The sequence below is a fragment of the Cinclus cinclus genome, chromosome 15, assembly GCF_963662255.1.
Source record: "Cinclus cinclus chromosome 15, bCinCin1.1, whole genome shotgun sequence".
Classification (NCBI taxonomy): Eukaryota; Metazoa; Chordata; class Aves; order Passeriformes; family Cinclidae; genus Cinclus; species Cinclus cinclus.
This window is the reverse complement of record NC_085060.1, coordinates 8527057-8546893: the sequence shown is the minus strand read 5'-3', so window position 1 is coordinate 8546893 and position 19837 is coordinate 8527057. Positions and strand designations below refer to the sequence as shown.

The following is a 19837-nucleotide window of genomic DNA, read 5'->3' as shown; positions in this document are numbered from 1 at the left end:
GCATCTTTCCTCCTGGTGCGTGTCTGATCTTCTCTCTCCCCTGTCTTCACATGCTCTCTGTTATGTCCTGACCAGATTTCCAGGGGTGAGACTTGAGTTTGGAGTAAGTACAAAAACCACTTGAACTATGGAAAAAGTCTGAATTAAGTCAACTAGGAGCAAGGGTATGATATTTTCTGAGAGTATTCCATAAACCATAGGTGTTCTGTACCCCATGCATGTTCAAATAACTCAAAATAAAATATGGTCTTCAGCTTAACAGCAAGGGAAACCTCAGTGTTAAAAAACTGTGAGGAACACAATTTAATATGAACCTGCTTATATTAAACAGGATTATCTTTAAAAAGCACTGTTAGATATTTACTAGTTGCCATGAACCAACACTTTTTAAATTGTTTTGGGGTTTTTTTTCTGTGAAGAGTCTTGAAAAACTGACTCAGGTGATTTGTCCTGTTTTTGGAAATGCATATGTATTTCAGAAGAGGTTCCAAATATCTTCCTCACTGAAAAAAGGCATGGAGAGACGTGGCGTGATGCCACCAGAACTGCTCATGGCTGGTGGCCCAGCAGCAGCAGGAGGATCAGGGCGATGCCAGCAGCAGGACAGGGGTGGGTGGCCGCACTCCCGGGATGGCTGCTGGGGACTGCAGCACCATCTTTGCTTTGCTGATTCAGAAGCTGCTTATTTGCAGTGATGTCATCCATATCCAGGTCATAGGCCAGCTCTGAAAGCAGAAAGAGAGAGGTGATCAGTAACAGGTGGTGTGTGCCAACATTCTGATGTACAGGACATCCAGCTCCCCCAAGAACTGGGGTTGTGGGGGCAGCCCACACCACAGCTGAGGGCAGCTGAATTTGGGTGCAGCCAAGGGTATCATAAGGCTCGATGGGCCGCAAGAGCTTAGCAAATATCTTGCCAGTCCAGCACCCACCAGTCTCAGTACTCATCTTATGCTTGGAGAGACCAAAATATCACAACTGGGAGGTGCTCCAGTAAGAAAACAAAAGAGATAAGGGATGTGCCTTACTGGAGAGCTACTCCCAAAGAAAACCAGCTGAGCTTTGGAGGAGATATTTAGCAATGCAAATTGTGTCTGCTCCCCAGGCACAACAAGGATGCGTGCAGGAGTGAGGAAATCCTGGCGAGCACTAACACTTCCCCAAACCCAGAGTCAGCAGAAGGCCTTGCTCACCAAAGCCTCCTGGCTGTAGGACCTGAGGAAGTCTGCATTCCTGCAATCTTATGTAAGAGTGTACAAAATATGCTCCTTACAGTACCGAGAAGACATCCCGTCCCTGGCCCACCTCATCAAAGGAAGGAATGGGAATGGATCATGCACTCTGGGCATGCTGGTGTTGCAACATGGAGGCTTTGAGATGAAGCACATGTGGGTTTCAATCCAAGAAAACATCCAGCATAAAAGTTTTGGTAGTCCCGGCAGAGGAGCATGACATTAACAGAGGGAAAAGCTTGTGGCAACCCTTCACTGCTGGCATCTTCTGGGGTCCAGGTTTCTCAATTCTCGCCCAAATGAGAATCAGTTAGGCCTGTTTGTCTTATCTGCAGAGCCTGGCCTTTGGAGCTGTAGGAAACTGGTGGTTTCCATCAGAAGAGACCCTGGCTCAAGCCTTTTACAAGCCTCCTGGATCACCAGCATGTTGGAAAGGTTTGGATCATCCCACCCCACCCCTGAGAAAGAATCCAAGAGACTGAATAAACACTCTATCTAAAAAATGCCACATCAATCCAATGAACACCACTGCCAAGGCAAACAGGCAGTATTTCTTAATCAAAAAATACCCAAACATTGCAAAACAAAAGCAGAACGATGTTAACGTGACAAGTGAGTCAGCTCAGGCCATCAAAGGGGGTCAGAAATGGCTCAAAGGGAGCAGTTATCCATGCACACAGAGGGCCAGGTGCAAGCAGAACCCGCCTGGTTAACTGAATTCTGGAGTAGATTCCCACAAATGCTGCTGTTCCTCTTTTCCACAGCTTTCCTGCTTTTCTTCTAAATAGTACAGATACACTGCTGTCCTCTGGTGCTGCACACCCACAGGAAGAGCAGGGGAAGAAAGGTACTACCTTGAAAGGGATGTGCTGGGAGACGTCCCAAGCACAGAAAGAATAAGTCCTTCTGGCATGAGACATGCTCAGGCTTCAGGGCAGTTTGGGAGCAGCCTGCCTGCACCAACTTATTTTCCCAAGCTCATTTCTGGAAAATAAGTGAAGAGATTTGGAGTTAATGAAATCACAGCAGATTTTTTCACACTTGGTTGTTTGACACAAGATTCCTCCTCTGGCACAATGTTGGATCACAACCTGCCCTAGTGTGTTTTGGAAGGTATTTCCACAGGTTACAAAGGCTCCTGTAACCTAAAAGATGCTCCATGGGGTCACAGTACTATCAGGCACCCACACGCTCCCAGACCAGTGATCATGAGAGCTTTTGGGGCAGAATATTCCCTTTACTGGACATCCTAGCAAAATTTAAAAAGTCCCCAGGAACTGAGTATCTACTCTTGTCTTCCCCTTAGAAAAGAAATTCGAAACAAAAGAGTGTTTCAGCAAGGTCCTTAACAGCACAAAGGGTTTTGATGGCCCCATTTACAGTCTTGTTCTGGGATGTAATTTATGAGATTCGAATTCCTGCACGGTCTCAATGCAACAGCTGAACCTTGTTGGAAATGTTCAGCCAGTACCAAAATGAGTGTTCCAAACATATTCTTTGCATGGGAAATTTTCAAATTCTGGGATTTCACCTCAGTTGAGTAAGGGCAATTTTTTAAATAATGGAATTTCACCCAAATGGGGATGGTGATTCTCTCACTATTCCCTTATGGCCAAATTAAAGAGAAGGGAGTAGAAACCCTCTTGTCATCAGAGATTAGAGTGCTATTTTCCTCCCCTTGTTTAACTGCTTCAGACGTTTAGTGCTTGGGTGTGCCATTTGTTTTCACTGTTCCTTCCACTGCATCCTACTCCTTAGTTGTGCCCAACTGTATTTTTAGGTGTGATGGATTTAGCCAAACATCTTTTATTTTGTATTAATAATGGATCTGTAACCCTTTCATTTAACTTCCAATGGCCTTTGCTACATCAGAGGAAAGGAAAATAAAAAGTATGAGCCTCTAACAGACCTCATCCAGCTGATCCAGGCAATAACAACATTAAAAATATACACGGAATCACAGAACTGGTAAGGTTGGAAAGGATCACAATGAGTCACCTGGTCCAAAGTCCCTGCTCAAGCAGGGTCATCCCAGAGTACATGGCACAGGACTGAGTCCAGACATTTCTTGAGTATCTCCAGTGAGACTCCACACCCTTTCTGGGCAACCTGCTCCAATGCTCAGCCACTGCACAGTAAAGAAGTTCTTCCTCATATTCAGATGGAGCTTCCTGTGCATCAGCTTTTCTGAGGTCCGCTGCCTCTGGTTTTACTGCTTATATTATTGATAATAAACATATTTCAAATCCAGTAATCCAAATTAGCAAATGATCCTAACCAGGTAGTTCTTGAGACAGTTCCATTATGATTTCCAGTTTTTCTTAGGATCCCTGGTTAGACCAGGTCACCTTCAGATCCCTGCACCTCCTGTTCCCACAGCCTCCAGGAGTGAAAGAGCCTTGGCATCAGGGATGGAGTTGCAAGATGGCTGGTGGGGTAACAGAAACTAACCTTCCACATACTCCCTTTTGGCTACTTCCACCCAAAACTTTGCCTTTACGCTGCAAAATAACCTGAGAGAAGCTATTCCTCTGCTTCCCCTCTAGCCAGCCACCTTCTACATTAAACATCTCCACCACCCCACCTCTGATCACCCAATTCACTGGCATCAGTTTCTCAGTACAAAGTGGCACTTTGGCCTACAAAGACTTTAAGGGGAGGGCAGGAAACTAGAAAAATCTGTTTCTGTTTATAATCAGAGTCCAGGGGGTATTACGAACAATCTGCACTAATTACAAATTCAATCTTCACTCATTTTGGTCCCTCTTGTCCTCTGGGCTGCAGATTAGATAATCCCTTTAAAATAATAGTCAATCATTAGCTCTGCTTTTTTCTCCCCCTCCTCACGCAAGCCGAGCGTGCCGCGCCGTTTCCCGGAATCCTCACACAGCTGGTGAAAGGTCTCCAGCCGCACACAAGCCGGTCCCTCCGGAAGCATCTTTTGTAACCAAAGCCCCTCTAACACAAAGCTGCTGCGCTGTGCTCCCAGGACAGCAACAGCTTCAATGGCCTCGCAGCGTGGATGACAAAACCCGGCGCCAGCTCTACAACACGCACTTTCCGCATCCACAGAATAAAGCGGAGGCATTTTCCCATGGATTAGGGCTGGAATTGGGCGTACTGACTCTGCACAAGCCTATTGGGCAGGAATCATTAGAAAGCTCTTCTTGCTGAACCACACCAGTTTGGAGACAGCTACAAAATACAGCTGAACTGGGAGAAAGTTGGGTTTGAGTTGGGATAAAATGTCCCATGGCAGCTGGCACAGCAGGAGCCAGGAGGAAGGGTACGGACACATAGGCTTTGCTCTGCCAAATCCACCGATGCCTACCAAAACACCCCTTTTCACACCAAAAAGGACAACATGGCCTTAAGCAAAGAACTGCTACCAAATGTCTGGCAAATGACCTCCAAGAGCACTGCTGCCGCAGGCTGGCTCGGCTGTTGCCCAGAGCCCAGAGCCAGGGAATGTCATCTCCCAGCCAGGCATCTGGGCTGCCTGCCTGCCAAGCCTGCCCCAGCAGACGGTCCCAGCCATGGACCCAATATAGTAACAGAGCCACAATGGATGGCCAGGCATGAAAACTGCCTCCCCCTGTCACTTGATAGCTCTGCCAGTGCCTCGTGCAGCGGTGACGGGTGTGAGGGAACCCCAACACAGGTGAAACCATTAAGCCTAATGCAGTGTGTTCAGCCAAGTGGGCTGCTGTGGTGATGACCCTGGTTTGCAGATGATGGAAACATTCTGGTGTGAAGGGAATGGATCATGTTTCCAGTGAGCATAAAACACATCAAGTAGAAATGTCACAGACAGGTAGGGCAGCTTGGCAAGCTTCTGCATCTGCCAGCTTCTGCCTGCATCTCCCCTTCAGGACTGTTTTGTCCTAGCAAAGCTAGGATTGCTACCAATTTGCTACCATTGCCACTGAAAATTACAATCTCCAGACTGCGTTGTTTTGTTTAATTTTTTCAAGCAGTGAGCATCTTCAGCGTGGAGAAGAAGTTGCCAATAGATGCAGTAGACTGGCTGTCTCCAAAACAGGACAGGATTTCTTAAAGGGAGAGATGTTTGAGTCAAGCCCAAACTGTTGACTCATTACAAGGTGAAGCATAAGAGCCTGTGATTCCACAGACCAGTTTGCCTGACCTTGGCTCCCAAATCTCTCCTCTACAGTACAAACCATTTCACTCTCACAGATGTTTGCACCTGAAATGTAGAAGAACAGTCCAATTTCATCCCAAACATTTCCTGCTGGAGCACCAAAAGCTCTGCTCACCTCAGCCTGCAGTTATCTGGCTTTCTCATGCAAACAGCTCATATTACAAACAGACCTCTGCCTCCCCAAAGACAACCTCTGAAACCATCCATTGGGTTACATGGCACAAATAGCCACAACTTCATGGATAAAGCCAAGACTCCAAACATTCTGCTTCCCCAAAACACGTTAAACTCTTCCAAACACCTAGCCAAGCATGGTTTCATCTCATCAGGGAGGTTTTGCCCTCTGGCTTATTACCATTAAAATCCTGGAGCACCAACAGGTTTGCCAGTTGTCTTCTTGCACAATGAGCTGCAACAGCCCAGCCGTAGGTGCGGCCGCGCCGCTGTGTAATTAAAGCGCTGAGCCAGGGCTGGCTGTGGTGCTTGTGTTGGCACAGATCACCGAGATGGATGTGCAGCATGTGCATGGTCTTGTGCCTCTGCTTTTCCACCTCCTCCACAGCAATTTAGGAGGTGCGGCTCTTGGCAATATGGATTTGAGAAAAAAAAAAAAAAAGGAAGAAAAAATCCAGCTCGACATCATCCTGCTGCCTTTGGCGACATGGCCAAGGGAGCCTGGCATAGATCAGCAGCAAGGGGTAAAACCAACTTCCTGGGCAGAAACCCAAAGGAATCAAGTTTGGGATTGCTGATTTGCAAACCAAGACTTTTGCCCTGCTTGCCACCTCTTGGCTGCTGGTGTGCCACCGATGGCCCATGCCCTGCAGCATGTGTTCACCAGCGACCAGAGACCACAGGTGCCACCACAGAGACAGGACCGACGGGGGAGGAGGTTCCCCTAGGATCTGTGCTCTCTGGAAAGCAGCAGTGAATGGATTTGGGGGGATCCAGATGTAAGGAAGGTCCATCTCAGTCCCATGCCAGGGGTGTAACCAGGGTACACGAGGCAATGAGCTCTGTGAGGCAGCCAGTATGCACACCCTGGCTCCCCAACCTCCAGTACTGCCACAAAAGTCTCTTCACATACGTCCACAAGCTTTTGATGGGGTGAAGGGACAAAACACCCTCAAAACCCAACACAGTGTACAGGCAGAGGGGCTGCACCATGACCCCAATTCCAGAGATTGCTCCTTCCCCCAACCTTGGCCAGAGGCTGGTGGAAAGGAAGGGCCATCATTTATGACCTGGGCCTATGTTTAGTTTGCAAATGTACTCGTTACATTCTTCTTTGCTCCTTGGTTTGTTCTAGATCTACCCTGAAGAGAATCTGGCATCTGCAATTGCATTCCTCGTTTTCCCTTTGGCAGAGTGTGAAAGAGTTTCTGAACTGCACTCACAGAGCAGAGCCACAAAAATGTGTTTAGCAAAATGCACTCATGTAATCTATTAAAAATTAACAAATCTCATTAGCATTATTAATTGGAAGTGCTAGAGTCTTTGTACTTTGCTAATGAAGCAGCATTACCCTGGTCTGATAACTAGAAGCACAGTCGAGAAGAAGAGCTGCTACCTGAAGGAGCTTAGAGAAAAATCACTGAAAAATAGGGAGCTAAACATGTACAGCCAAAAATATCTACAAAGACAGGAGTCAAGATATAAAAAGAGGAATAGCTGGAAACAGAAGAGTATGAATAGAAGTGAAACCATTTAAGTGGCAGCAATACAGGACTGAGTCAAGCAATGGTCCTGCAGATCCTCCAGTATATCAGCCCACCCAAATGTGGTCATCTTCTTCCTGCTTGGAGACGTTCAAGGTCTAAATCACTAAGAGATCCCTTCTGATCACTCTGTTGTCACCTGAGACATCTCCATACAGTCTTGATTTTAGGAAGTAAGGTTCCCAATGATAAGAGAGCAAAATTAAATGCTTCATATTCCCTCTAGAGACTGCAAAAAATATACTCCCATCTAACTGAAATTTTCTCCTTCATGTTTTCTTCCCCAAAAGCTCTTGGATATGACCAGGAGAGGAAGCACTTTCTTGCTACATGTTGGCCTTCAACTCTCTAAGCTCAGGACATTCAGGTATCAGCAGGACCTGACAGAATGCAGTCCTAAGGGGAATGCAATGGTTGCTGCCTTCCAGATGTTAACAATTAAAAGCAGCCCTCAAGGCAGAAGGATATTTCTCAATGCTTGATTAGAAGGCTCATGGTGGTGCTGTGGCACCCAGGAACATCTGACACCTTCCTTTGTGAATCACTCTGTGTGGAAACAAGACCTGAAAGTGCCCAGGCCACAGAGACCAGGGGTTTGTGGCATTCCTGCTTCAAGTAAGCAATGTGCTGGAATGTGCCTCTTCAGTCAGAAGGGATGACTTTGTGCAATGTCTACACTCAGTGAGAAATCTCTGGACATCCACCAGGCTGCAGTTCATGATGCCAAGGGAAATATATCAAGTGAGATTTCAGGTCAAAATCCAAGAATTTGGGTTATGCATGGATATACCTGCTCAGCCCACAGTAGAGCTGGCAGGTAGGCTCAGCGTGGTGACACTCCAGGCTCCTCTGCTCAGCCTGCCTCTGCTCCTGGAGAAACTTCCTGAGCTTTTGTGCTCTGACACTGCCCAAGATCACTGGCATGGATGGACAGCAAGCTCCCCCTGTCCATGCCAAGGGAATGTTTGTGTAGAGCAGGAGCTGAGTTAAGAGAGCTGCCAAGGGAAGGGAGCCAAGTAGCAACAGCATCGCCTGGCTTTTTTCATTGCATTAACCTGCATAAATAAACAAATTTTAAAAATAAATAAAACCCTGGACCTGCATTAAAACAACATTAAAGTGACTTCAGCCTATAAAAATGGAGTAATGCAGAAGGTCCTGGGAAACATCACCATACCAAACTTTTCCACTTTATACAGAAGAAGGTTTGGGTTCATAGGTTGGAACGTTTTAACAGCTTCAGGACATGTTCCCTGCACTGGAAGCAGCACCAGGAACAGTCTCTGTAGTCTGAAACCAGGACCTGGCTCTGCACTGCATGGCTGTGTAGAAAGACCCAAATTAAGCCCAGCTGCTCACTCGTGCCTGTAACATCTGACACAAACTATGGCTGATTTCTGCTCCCGGCCTCCCTCCCAGACCAAAAGCAAACCCTGGCCCCAGAGCACCCATGGAATGATGGTGCTAAAAGCTGGATCTGAATGGTGGTGGCACTTCCAATGAGAATCCCAGTGTCATCCCTCCTGAGCACCAGGACACTGTGGCTGCAGTGCTTGGGCTGTGTTGGAACTCTGCCATCACACTTACACTTTCCTGGGGGCCAAGGAAATAATTTCCCTGTCATGCCTGGGACCGTGCTGGAGCTCAAGGAGATTGCCTTGACTGCTCCCACTCCAGAAGGAGGGAGCAAGAGACAGAGAGGATTGTCCCTGGGCTTCTGCCTGGCAGCTCCCTGGGTCAGCTTGTACAGCCACAAGAAGGTGCCAGGGGTGAGGACACACTGCTCATGTGGGAGAATCCAAATTGTTCTGGGGATACCTCCATTGACCCAGCAAGCAGTGAAACAAGGAGGTGACAACTCAGTAGGGCTCCAAGGTCCAAGCCCACAAATGCCTCCTTCTCCATGCTATCTGAAGTAATCATAGCTCTCTCTTAGGAATGTCACAATCACAGTGGAAAATCAAAATAAAAAGGCTATGTAATGTTTGTAAATGCCTTCAAAAATCACAAAATCCTCTTTAAAATGGATTACAGAGATTAGAGATAAGAGTCTCCTGGAAATCAAGAATTGTATTTCAGCCTCTCCCATCTCTTCACTGCCTCAGAATAAGAGTCTTGCTTGTGCCCCCCACCCCACCTCACTCCTTCCCAGCCATCATCCCAGCCTTGGGGAGCAAAAGCAGCTCCCTCTAGGCCCTAAAATTAGCAGAGCTGTTTCTACCTGACTTCGCCATGAGCAGGATTTTAGGGCACAATCTGCTGCATATACCTGAACCTGTGTACAACATTGATCAGTGGTAGGAAACCTGCTTGCAACAGGGAGAGGAGGGGACCACTGCCAGGATTCTGAAAGTGTTTCAGTCCATCCCTACTCCAAACAGGCTGCATGTGGTTTTGCCATGTGCTGCCATGGTTTTGTGAGCTGCAGGACTTGCACACAATCCTTTGGGGTGCTCAGCAGAAAAACATCCTCTTAAATTGGGGTAGCCTTTTAAAAATCACCAGTGTGCCAGTGGTGACAATGCTACCAAGAAAAGAAAGGTCAAACACCCATGTGGGGATGACATAAAATTATTTAGCAGCCATTCCATTATTAATCAGATAGATTAAAATCATCATTTTGTTTAATATTTTGACTCAAGTATCCACAGTTGATGGTGGCAGGACAATTTTCTGTTGGGAATTTTTATTTCGTGAGAGTCTTTGTCCCTTCCTTCTTACTTGGAACAACAACAACAAAAAGGGATTGCAATATTAGCATTCCCAGCAGAGCACACATTCAAGTTCCTGACCTGTTATTGCTCAAGGACTTCTGCAGCTGCAGATGCCTGTTTGGAGCTACAGTTAGGTCACTTTGAATGATGCTCATAGAATAAGGATCAAAACACTCACAGCTTGATCAAAAGGACATTTTATGAACATTGCAGCCTGAGTTAAGTGCTGATGTGAATACTTAGGTTCGCCCTTATATTACCTCAGCTTGGTTCTAATAAAATTAACACTCTTTTAAATAAGGCACTCAATTTTATTTGTTTCATGTTTTTGTGCCTTATGGCTTTGAAAACATATTCTCAAAATCTTTCCTTCACACCGGGAATGTTTTTCTGTGTTGAGATCTGCAAATCAACATCTTTGTACAGAGGAATAATAAGGGTTGCACCTTTGTATCATTGTTCCACCTGCTCTAACCTGGATTTATTCACCAAAGGTTGGGGGTTTTCTTTCTGCCCACAAAAGAGGGTAACCAGTCACACTCTTTCTTTTCCCAGGAAGAATTACCACCTGTAAATAAACAAATAAAAACTGAACTACAAGCACCAGCAGCATGAATTCTCCTTTGTAAAGAGACAACAGTAAAAACAAAGCAGGGGAAAACCCAATCTCTCTTCTGCATTTCACTTGTACATTAGAGGCAAAATGAACTTACCAGTCCAGGACAGGGAATGTCTTATTGGTGCAATACAGCTGCTTAACTGTTCTTTAAAGATATTCATCTCAAAAGCCAGAACAGAAAGAGCATTTTCCCCTCTTTTATTTATTTATCTTTTTATTTTTTTTGTGCCAACTCACCTTAGCTGAAAAGCACATTGAGATTGTAATTATGGGAGGGCCTCATCTAGTAGATTTGTAAACTCAGCTATCGGCTTGAATTACTGGAATTAGCAAGGCTAATTTAATGTCACTGTTCAAAATAGCTCAGATTTGGAATTTCTTAATGGCCTTAGGAAAAGGAGTCTTTATGCCTACTGCAATCTAGGCTTCATTCTTAGACTAAATTCCTTTGCATAGATTTTGTGAATGCCCTGTTTTGTAGCCAACACAAACTCTGTCCAGTAAAATAATGTAAGGACTCAGAATGAAAAGAGATTAGCTGTTCCCTGCTCCTGTTATTTTAAAGCAGAAATAACTTTGGCTTCTACTGATTCATAGACAAAGCTTGAAATGCAAAGCATGCTCAACTCCAGAGTCAGCATGAAAAGGACCTTAAAATATTCCCGAGAGCAAGTAATGGACTTATTAGAGGGATGAAAAGAGCCACTTTTCACAGAATCCCAAGCTCTTTAGTCCTGTCATATCAATAATCTTGCTTAAGAATTTCATTTCATTTACATTTCTTTCCCTTCCAAATATCCTGCCTGACTCCTATGAAATACAACATTTACGCTTTTAAAGTGTTAATTTATTTCTGTTAATATATTTCTGGTGTAAAATGTCTGTGGATCACCCAGAGTGTGAGCGATGGTGTCACGAGGGGGTGGGACAGGGAGCAAATCTGTGCAGTCATACACCTGAAAACTGATAAATGAGGAGGGAATTTTAAAGATTTGGTTAAAAGCATCTTCTTCAAATAATGGCAGTTGATTGTGCTGGAACTTGACATACCTGCAATAAGTTGCACTCTATGTTCATGTTTAACACCAACAAAAACAATGCTAACAGTAAGAAAAAACAGAGCTTTATAGGTATCAGGAAGGAAATTTTCCTAGCTCTCCTAAGCTGCCAAAATATTTAAATTTTTAACCCAGTTTGCCTAGACTTTGAAAGGTGGTCTACTCTAAAGCCAGCATGAAGCAACTAGTGACAATTTCCCTTCTTTGTTTGAAGAAATTGCTGAAAAACAGAAGGAATTCAGGAACAAATGACAAAAGTCTGTGTGGGCATAGCAGAGAAGGAGACAGAGATGCCCTCTTTTTAAAGAGTGAAGGGAATTTTTTCTCCATTTGACTCCACACTCCCAGGACAATTTACACTGACTGGGGACTGTCAGCATGGAAGGGAAACAAGATGTTTTGGGCTACATCTGCCCATGGTCATCCACAAGACAGCACCAGCTGAGACCAAAAGACCCCCAGACACTGTGACAGGATGAGTGGCCACACTGAGACGGCTGTGCCTGGCATGTGGTACTGATGATTTTCATAGACCAAACCAGATTTCACACTGCCCAAGTGACCAAAGGGTCTCAAAGCACACCACAGGAATTAATTACACCATCCGCTTTGAAGAAATTAATTAAGTACTGAAACCTTCTGGCCTCTGAGAGCCAAGCAAAAGCCTCCATTCACTAATGGCTAAAACTGAGCCAAGGTTGTGATGAGGTTTCAGGAACACTGATGGGAGAGCTGAGAAAAGCCCCTCTGAGTGCCCTGAGCCACCCTCAGGAATTCTCCCTCCAGGATACTTCTAATTCTTCCGGACAGTCCCAGCAAGTCCCCCTGAGCAGGCAGCCATTCGAGGTTTGGCTCTGAATCACTGTTCACGGCAAGCAGGCACACCAGGGAGCTGGGAGGGCGAGGGACAGTCCCATCCCACTGCCACCCTTCAGGGCATCTGCTCATCCCTGTTTCTAAGGACTCCTCAAGAGTCTCTGACATTAGCAGTCATTTTTCTTATAACTGGACACCCCTGATGAGACATCCATGTGCAAGAAGTAGCAGGAGCTCCTCACATCATCCTTGTTGCTTCCCAGTGTGCTGCTGGGCTGCTGTGTGACCCGTTCCTGGGTGAGACATCCTCAGCCCCATCCTCCCAGCTTCTCCAGCTGCAGGAGGCATCCCCAGCAGCCCCATGGGAAGCACATCAATGGGCAGGCACCCCAGCATGCAGGGGTGCTCCAAGGTGCTCCAGAAACCACCCTCACTGAAGCATTTGCTGAGCTGGTATCCTCCACTGGTACAAATCCACACAGCGTGACATGGCCTGGGTCACTCTCCTGAAATGCTCTAGTGAAGAAACAAAACTTTCTCTGCCTCCCGATCCCCCTGTTTTCCTCTATTCAGGCTCGCTGGATGTCTCCCCATCTTTCCATCCGCCTGGATGACGTTGTGTCCTCCCAGAGCTGGATGAGCCATTTGCCCAGGGCACTCACAATGGATTTAGAGGAGCCACCTGCCAACCCACAAACATCTGCTCCCACTGCTTCTTTTGCAACAAACGCCCGGATAAAATAGGTGATAAGTGCATGAAAAAAACCCACAATACCTGTGCTGCGGAGAGCTGGAAGGCAAAGGGGGATTGCCAGCCCCTGCAGCTAACAAAAAGCGGTGGCTGTGCTGGAGCTGAAGCCCGGGAAACCCATTAAGACCACATGAGGTGTCAAATCGTAACAGGAGTGCTGGAATTGTAGAGCAAGCAGGAGATGGGCAGGAAGCAAATTCAGAGTTTCTCAGCACACGCCTGCCTTTACCCTCCCAAAAACTGGGAGGAGCAGGTGAACAGGCACACCTGAGCCAAGCAGAGGCAGAATCCCCCTGTGCATCCCACCCTGCTGTGGGAAGATGCTCAGAGAGGGATCCCTCGGAGCAGGGTTTGCTCTAGGGGCTGTATCTGTTAGCTCTGCTCTAGGGGTTGTGCCATCCTGCAGCCATCCTCCCCCAGGGTAGGTTTCAATGGGAGGAGGGAATTTAGGAGCCTCCAGGCAATCCCATACAGTGGTCTCAGTTGCCCTGTATCCTACATAATAGGAGTTGGTAAGTATTTTTACAGACAGGTTGCTGCTCCTTAATGTATGCAACTGGACAGGGTGAAGCTTAGTTATTAGCAACAGAAATCAGGCTCTAACCTCTTGCTTTCCAACCCAAGCACAGCAGTAATTTTTGTTCAGTGTGTAGCAATACTGCCTTGCTATGTCCTTATTTTGGAAATTTTTTTGGGTACACAGAACCATTTTTCTTTTTTCCCCATTTTCTAATGAGTTCTGGCGGTAAGAAGTTGTTTGTAAATCACACAAATATTTGTTTTACTGGAAACATCTGCTTTAACACATTTGTCTTTTAAAAAAGGCCAATTATTTTTAAACAAAGGTATTAAGCTGCAATGTAAATTGGGCACATCTGTTTATGAGTCACTGCAATAGCACTGCCTCTAGTACACCAGATCACATGGATCTCCAGGGGCCTGATCCAGCAAATTAGAAACTCACAGCTTGCTCTGCTCCCTTTTCCAGCACTCCTCTTCTGAGAGCACTTCTGCCTGATCTAATAAATTAAGGCCACTAAGAGAGACCTATTTAGTGTCTGCTAGTAATGTTAGGTGTCTGGCCCAGCAGACACTTAAGTATCAACAAGAGATTTTAGCTGGTGCTGAAGTCCACAGGCACCGGAGAGACAAGGTCAGTGGAATTATTTGCAGCTGGGAACTCCAGGTTGCACCAGACCCACTCTGCCCATGGTGCTGTACCACCTCTGCTGCCTTCAGCTGCTCATGGTTGTCATAAAAAACATTTAGAGAAGTCAAATAGAGCGATGGATGTCAACTGAACCTCCAAGATCAAAACCTGACCCACCAACTGGTATTTATTCACTGGAAACAAGACGGTCAGCAGACCTGGAGGACTGGTCTGGGGCCCAGGAAAAACCATTCAGCTCTGGTGACTGCAGTGGCTGGAGAGCATCCCTGATGATTCTGGGGTAAATAAAGCCAATGAGGGGTGGGAAGGGGGGAATCCAAACCAGCAAGGAGATGCCTGGAGAGGGCAGATTCAGGACCTCCATCCCCACAAGAACTGTCAGAATCCAACTGCCCTGGGCAAGATTTCTGACTGCCACCAAAGCCACACCTAAATAAAGCTACAGGAGTCAGGAAGGGACAGGGAAGGTAATGGTGCATCAGATGCTCCCTGAGAACAGGCACTGGGGCACAAGGGGGGAAGTTTGCTTGCACAGGGAAGGGGAGAAGAGAGCGTTTTGGGTATAAATGCATTCTTTCACATTCTCTGCACATGCTTTAGCAGTGATTTATGTGGACAAGAAAAGAGATACTGCAGGCTATGTGCTGTGATGACTTTGGGGAGCACACAACCTTTTTCTTTATTTACTTTTCACTGGAATGATCTACAGAGAACCAGAAGAGGACGAGCAAACATACCAAAGCTGCAGAGCAGCCAGCAGAGAGTTATCAAGGAGACAGAGGATATTACTCAGATTCTGATAATAACCACCGGCTCCCACCTGCCAACTGCAGGCTGTCTGACACAAAAAACTCCAAAAACAGGCTGGAGCAGATGTCTGCCTCCCCGTGCAGGAAGTGCCTCCAGTATCCATGAGACACAAGCAAAATAGCTCAGAGTCCAGCAATTTTACTGAGGCTCGAGATACTGAATTCAAACAGGAAGAAGGGAGGAAAAAAAAAAAAAGGTAAAGCAAAAGGATGTGTCTCACATTGCAGTTGTAATTTACATTTTAGAAATCCTGCTGGGACTCCTGTGCTGGACCGAGGCAGTGACAGATGCCCTGGCAATCTGTCCAGCTGCCAAACCTGGTGCTCAGCAGCCAGCGGTTCCTGCCACTGCAAAACATCCATCCCCACACATCACAGAATCACCAAGGGATGCAGCAGCACCCAGGGTGCACAGGGTCCCTCTGCACCCAGCAAAGAGCCCCACGGCAGCACTTCAGGCACCAACTCCCACCTGCCTGGAGATGGGATGCACAGAAAGGGCCCTGCAAGGAAGGGAGGTGTGAGAAAGGGAAGGTGCTGCTGGGTTTGCATTCAAGCTCTGTGCTAGGCACAGGCCCAGCCTTCTGCAGGAGGGAAGGGCAGAGCATCAGCCCAGGTCCCACGGGAAGCAAAGAGCAAATGAAAAGCAGGAACAAATAGCAAGATGTCATTGAGAGCCCCGAGTACCAGTGAAGACACTTTCTGAAACAACAGAAGCTGGTCAACATGCCAGATTTCCATTGCCATAAAAGAGGGGGAATGTGCTCCAAAGTAGAACAAAAGCAAAACGTGTCCAAATTTTTGGTTGTTTCAATTAAAAAATATTTAAAAGGCAAGTTGACATACCACTCCAGTGAAGTCAAATCAATTAATTTAGGTGGTTTTTTTTCCTGTGGTATATTTAAAAATGTAATTTCAAGTAGACTTTTAGACAATAAGCTGCTGTGGAGTGAAAGTAGACAGCATTACCTTGTGCTTCAGGCTGCTGCTGCTTCACTTCTCTGCTGCAAGAGCAGAGAAAGATGTTTCAGTTTATTGCAAAACAAGAAAATCCCATCCAAAACTCCAGCATGCTTCACTGCCTCCCAGTTCCAGCAGAGGCAGTTTGCAACACAAAGTCTCCCATCAGAAAGTTTCTGGCTTGCCCTAAAAGCAACATGAGGGGAGATTAAATTTTGAAGCCAGGGCACTTTTGCCCCAAGGAAGATGCCCCAGAGACCCAGAAAAGTTGGCAAAGCCAGCAGACTCCAGAACCACTTGGTTGACTGAAATTTGTTCCTGTGGGACAAACCCATCTGGGCCCTCCTTGGAGCTGTGAAAGCCCAGGGCAGGAATGGAGGGAGAAAGCAGAGCACAGTACATGGCAGGACATCCCTCCTCTAGTTCACAGCTCATCCATCCCAGCACCAGGGGTCAGGGATCTGCTGGAGATACACCTGGGGATCAGGGAGCCTGTGCTCAGGCAAACACACCTGGTTCAGTTCATGTTACTGCTGGTGTCAGCCCCAGCAGATGTGTGTGCACAGCTCAGGGCTAATGCACAACAGCCGAGGAGAGCTCCTGCCTGACAGATGATGGATCCCCTGTTTCTGGAGCACACCAGAAGTGTTGACTCAGTAATTGATCCTGTTCTGGTAATGCACTGACTGATGAGTGATTTGCAGGCCAGACCCAAATTCATACTATTTTCACTTGTAAAGTGAGGGGTGAGAGGAGAGAAAGAAATGAGGATTAAAACACCAGGATCCTAGAAGGTTTCCCTGGAGAAGCATCCTTCTTCCCCTTTCCAATAACTTTTTGGCAAGGACTGAAAAAGAAGCTACTTTCTGGGCAGGTCTGTGTTTCTTTCTTCTGGAGATCAACAGCAACCAGCAACAGGCTCTGTGGTCAGATCTGTCCACAAGTCCAGCATGGGTTGCCCATTGATTTTATTTTAAAAAAACCTCATCTCAAGTAATGCCTCTTCCTCCATCCAGATCTATACATCTTCCAGATATTTAATTCAGAGCTTCAGTTAATCAGGCTTGATTGTTTCACAGACATTTACGTTTATGGAAAGATGTAAAAACTAATTTTCAAAATGCAGTGCTGCTGTCTGCAGCATGTAGGGACCTGTTGGATCCCAGGCAGGGAGATGCTGCCATGAAGACTCTCACTCAACCACATCTAAGTAAACACCAGCTCCCCAGAGCTCCTGGTCACTGCCACAATGCTGCAACTCACACTGCCAGGTCATTGCCACAAGAATCACCTGCACAAAAACAAACAAAACACATTTGTTCAAATTTGAAGAGGGGAACCAAGAAGTCAGGCTTTTCAAGGCGGCCTGGAGATTTTGACCATTGCCCATCATCTTCCCTACAGGGAAGTGCTCTGAAAGTTGTACCCAAAATGTTTCAGTAAGTGAGGGTTTCCATGATCCACCTGACACATCATCTGTTCTCCTGGATATCTTCAGGGCAAGAGGCTGGGCAGCAGTGCAGCAGCCACAGCTGAGAGACCAGGGCTTTCCTGTGCACTTTCAATGAGACAGGGCCACCTGGCCCAACACTCTTTTGTGTCTTCAGCTATTGACACAATTGCATTTCCCCAAGACACTTTTAGGGCAGATGTGTTTTACAGTTCTTGATGGACCTTGTTTCTGTGAACTTGTCTTCTTTTGTCATTGAAAGGGACCTTCAAGACAATCTAGTTCCATCACACTTGCCATGGACAGGGCAATGAGAGCAGGTTGCTCAGCCCCCCATCCAAGCTGGCCTTGAGCACATTTTCTGGGAACAGGAACTGCAGCAGGCATGGGGCAGGAGAGGGATAGCCCAGCCCTGTGGCCACAGCACATCCTGTGATGTTTGACAGCTGAGTGCTGGGCACACACATCATCCAGGACTGCTGGGACACACTCCAGGGCTAGAGCCCTCTCCCACAGCACTCAGCAGAGCTGTGCCCAACAGCCTCATTTATTTCATCCCTGTAATCTCTCTTATCAGCTTACCTGCAGTAAAGCATTAGTAAAAGCCAAGCCACTCATGAAAGGGGCACCCTCTCCTATGTGAAAAGTCAATCAACATGTTATATTGTTATCAGGCTCGAAGACAAACCTCCCTTTGTAGAACAAAATGTGCAGATATGGTGCCCTGACTATCAGTGTAAGGTTATCTTGTCAGGCCTTTAGCAAGTAGCACCTGATCTGCTTCTGTCTGAAATATACCTTTATTATCCCTTAAAAAGAAAACTAGTCACATTATTTTGCCTCTCCACAAGGGAAAACAGCAGAAAAAAAAACCAAAAACAACAAACAAAAGCAAACAAACAAACAAAAGAAAACCCCCAAAAAACCCCAAACCACAAACCAAAAAGCAAGACTGTATCCAAGTCAGGAATTGTGTTTCCATACTTCATCAGTATTCATGTGTTTTCAGCCACAAAAAACAGATTCATCATCCTTTAAAGATAAATATGGCAATCACTATTGCAACTGGGCAGATTTCTGCATACTTGAAATTGTTTTGAGGCGTTCAGTCATGTAAGATGCTGCACTCAGTAACAATTTAAAGAAACATTAGCTCCCAAATTACACTGTTGAAAAGTATCTCCTTAGTCACCCTGGCATAATACAAACTGTTATTCAAACTTGCAGCCTAACTAGAGGGTGAGCCTTCTGCCAGCAGACTGGTGCAATAAACACCTGGGAGTGATGAGCAGTCACAGATTCCCAAAGACCTTGGCACATTTTTATGTGTTATAGCAGAAGCACCATCTCATCTGACCTTTAGTGCATTTCCAGCCCTTCAGCCTCACCCAGTCACCCCACACTGAGCCCACAGACCAGCCTCATCTTCCAAAAGAAGGATTTAGAACAATGTCTGCTCACACTGGGAATGTGATGCATCGTGTGATTTATGAATATCCCCTCCTCTGATTCAGCTTTTTAAAAAATGGTACATCATTCTTTGCTTTGGGTCAGAAGGGACCAAGGCAGAAGAAGTCCGAAAAATACCAGGTACAAATTGCTCAGATGGACTTGGATCTGTAAGCACAACACTGAAAAAGTAAAGAAACATTTTTAAAAATGAAGTGAAATTGAAACAAACAAACAAAAAAATAGAACCACGGGATTCATATGTCCAGTGGATTTACTTGCTGATTCCATAGATGGATTTTGCACATATGCAGCTTTTCTGAAAGTACAGATTCCGATCAGTAACTTTCTAGTTCCTCAATTATGGAATTAGTGTTTCTTTGGAGGAACTCAGGGCACAGAGGTCACAAGAATTCTTCAGAATGTAGACATTGTGTACAGTGTGAGGCCTGCATCACAGCAGCACAGCCAGCTGAAGGATGCTATGAACAAGTCCTTCTCCAAACACCACTAATAATTTTTCCCAGTCTGTCAATAAAAACAATCATTTTTTGCTGACGTCAGAAGTAAATTAATGAACTTGCCACTCAATTAGAGGGTCAGTCAACTGTTACATGTGACTCCCTCTCCATCGTTTAGCTTTTATTTAGACAATTATGAGGAATTCTTGACTTTCAACCAGATCTTAATTAAAAGAAAAACTCAATAAACACAAACATTTGAAATAGAAAAACAATAATCTGACTATTGCACTGTTTTAGCTGGTACAATTCCAGCTCTTCCATCAGGATAATCTAGCTGACATTTGGCCTTGTCATTTTTTCACCCTGGGACAGGATGAGTATCTTGTAAAACAGCATGTTTCTGCTATCCTTGCTTCAGTCAAGCATTCAACAACATTCTCTTTGGAGGGGAAAAAAAAAAGAAA

General features: G+C 45.8%; 1 protein-coding gene across 1 annotated transcript in view; it reads right to left on the bottom strand.

Annotated features, from left to right (window-relative positions):
* Positions 1-549: 549 nt before the first annotated feature.
* The window catches only part of GPC3 (glypican 3), a 139750-nt gene continuing 120462 nt past the window's right edge, over positions 550-19837 (bottom strand). The window contains exon 8 of the mRNA XM_062502674.1: positions 550-725. Coding sequence (XP_062358658.1) covers positions 550-725 — 176 coding nt within the window. The remainder of the gene's footprint in view (positions 726-19837) is intronic.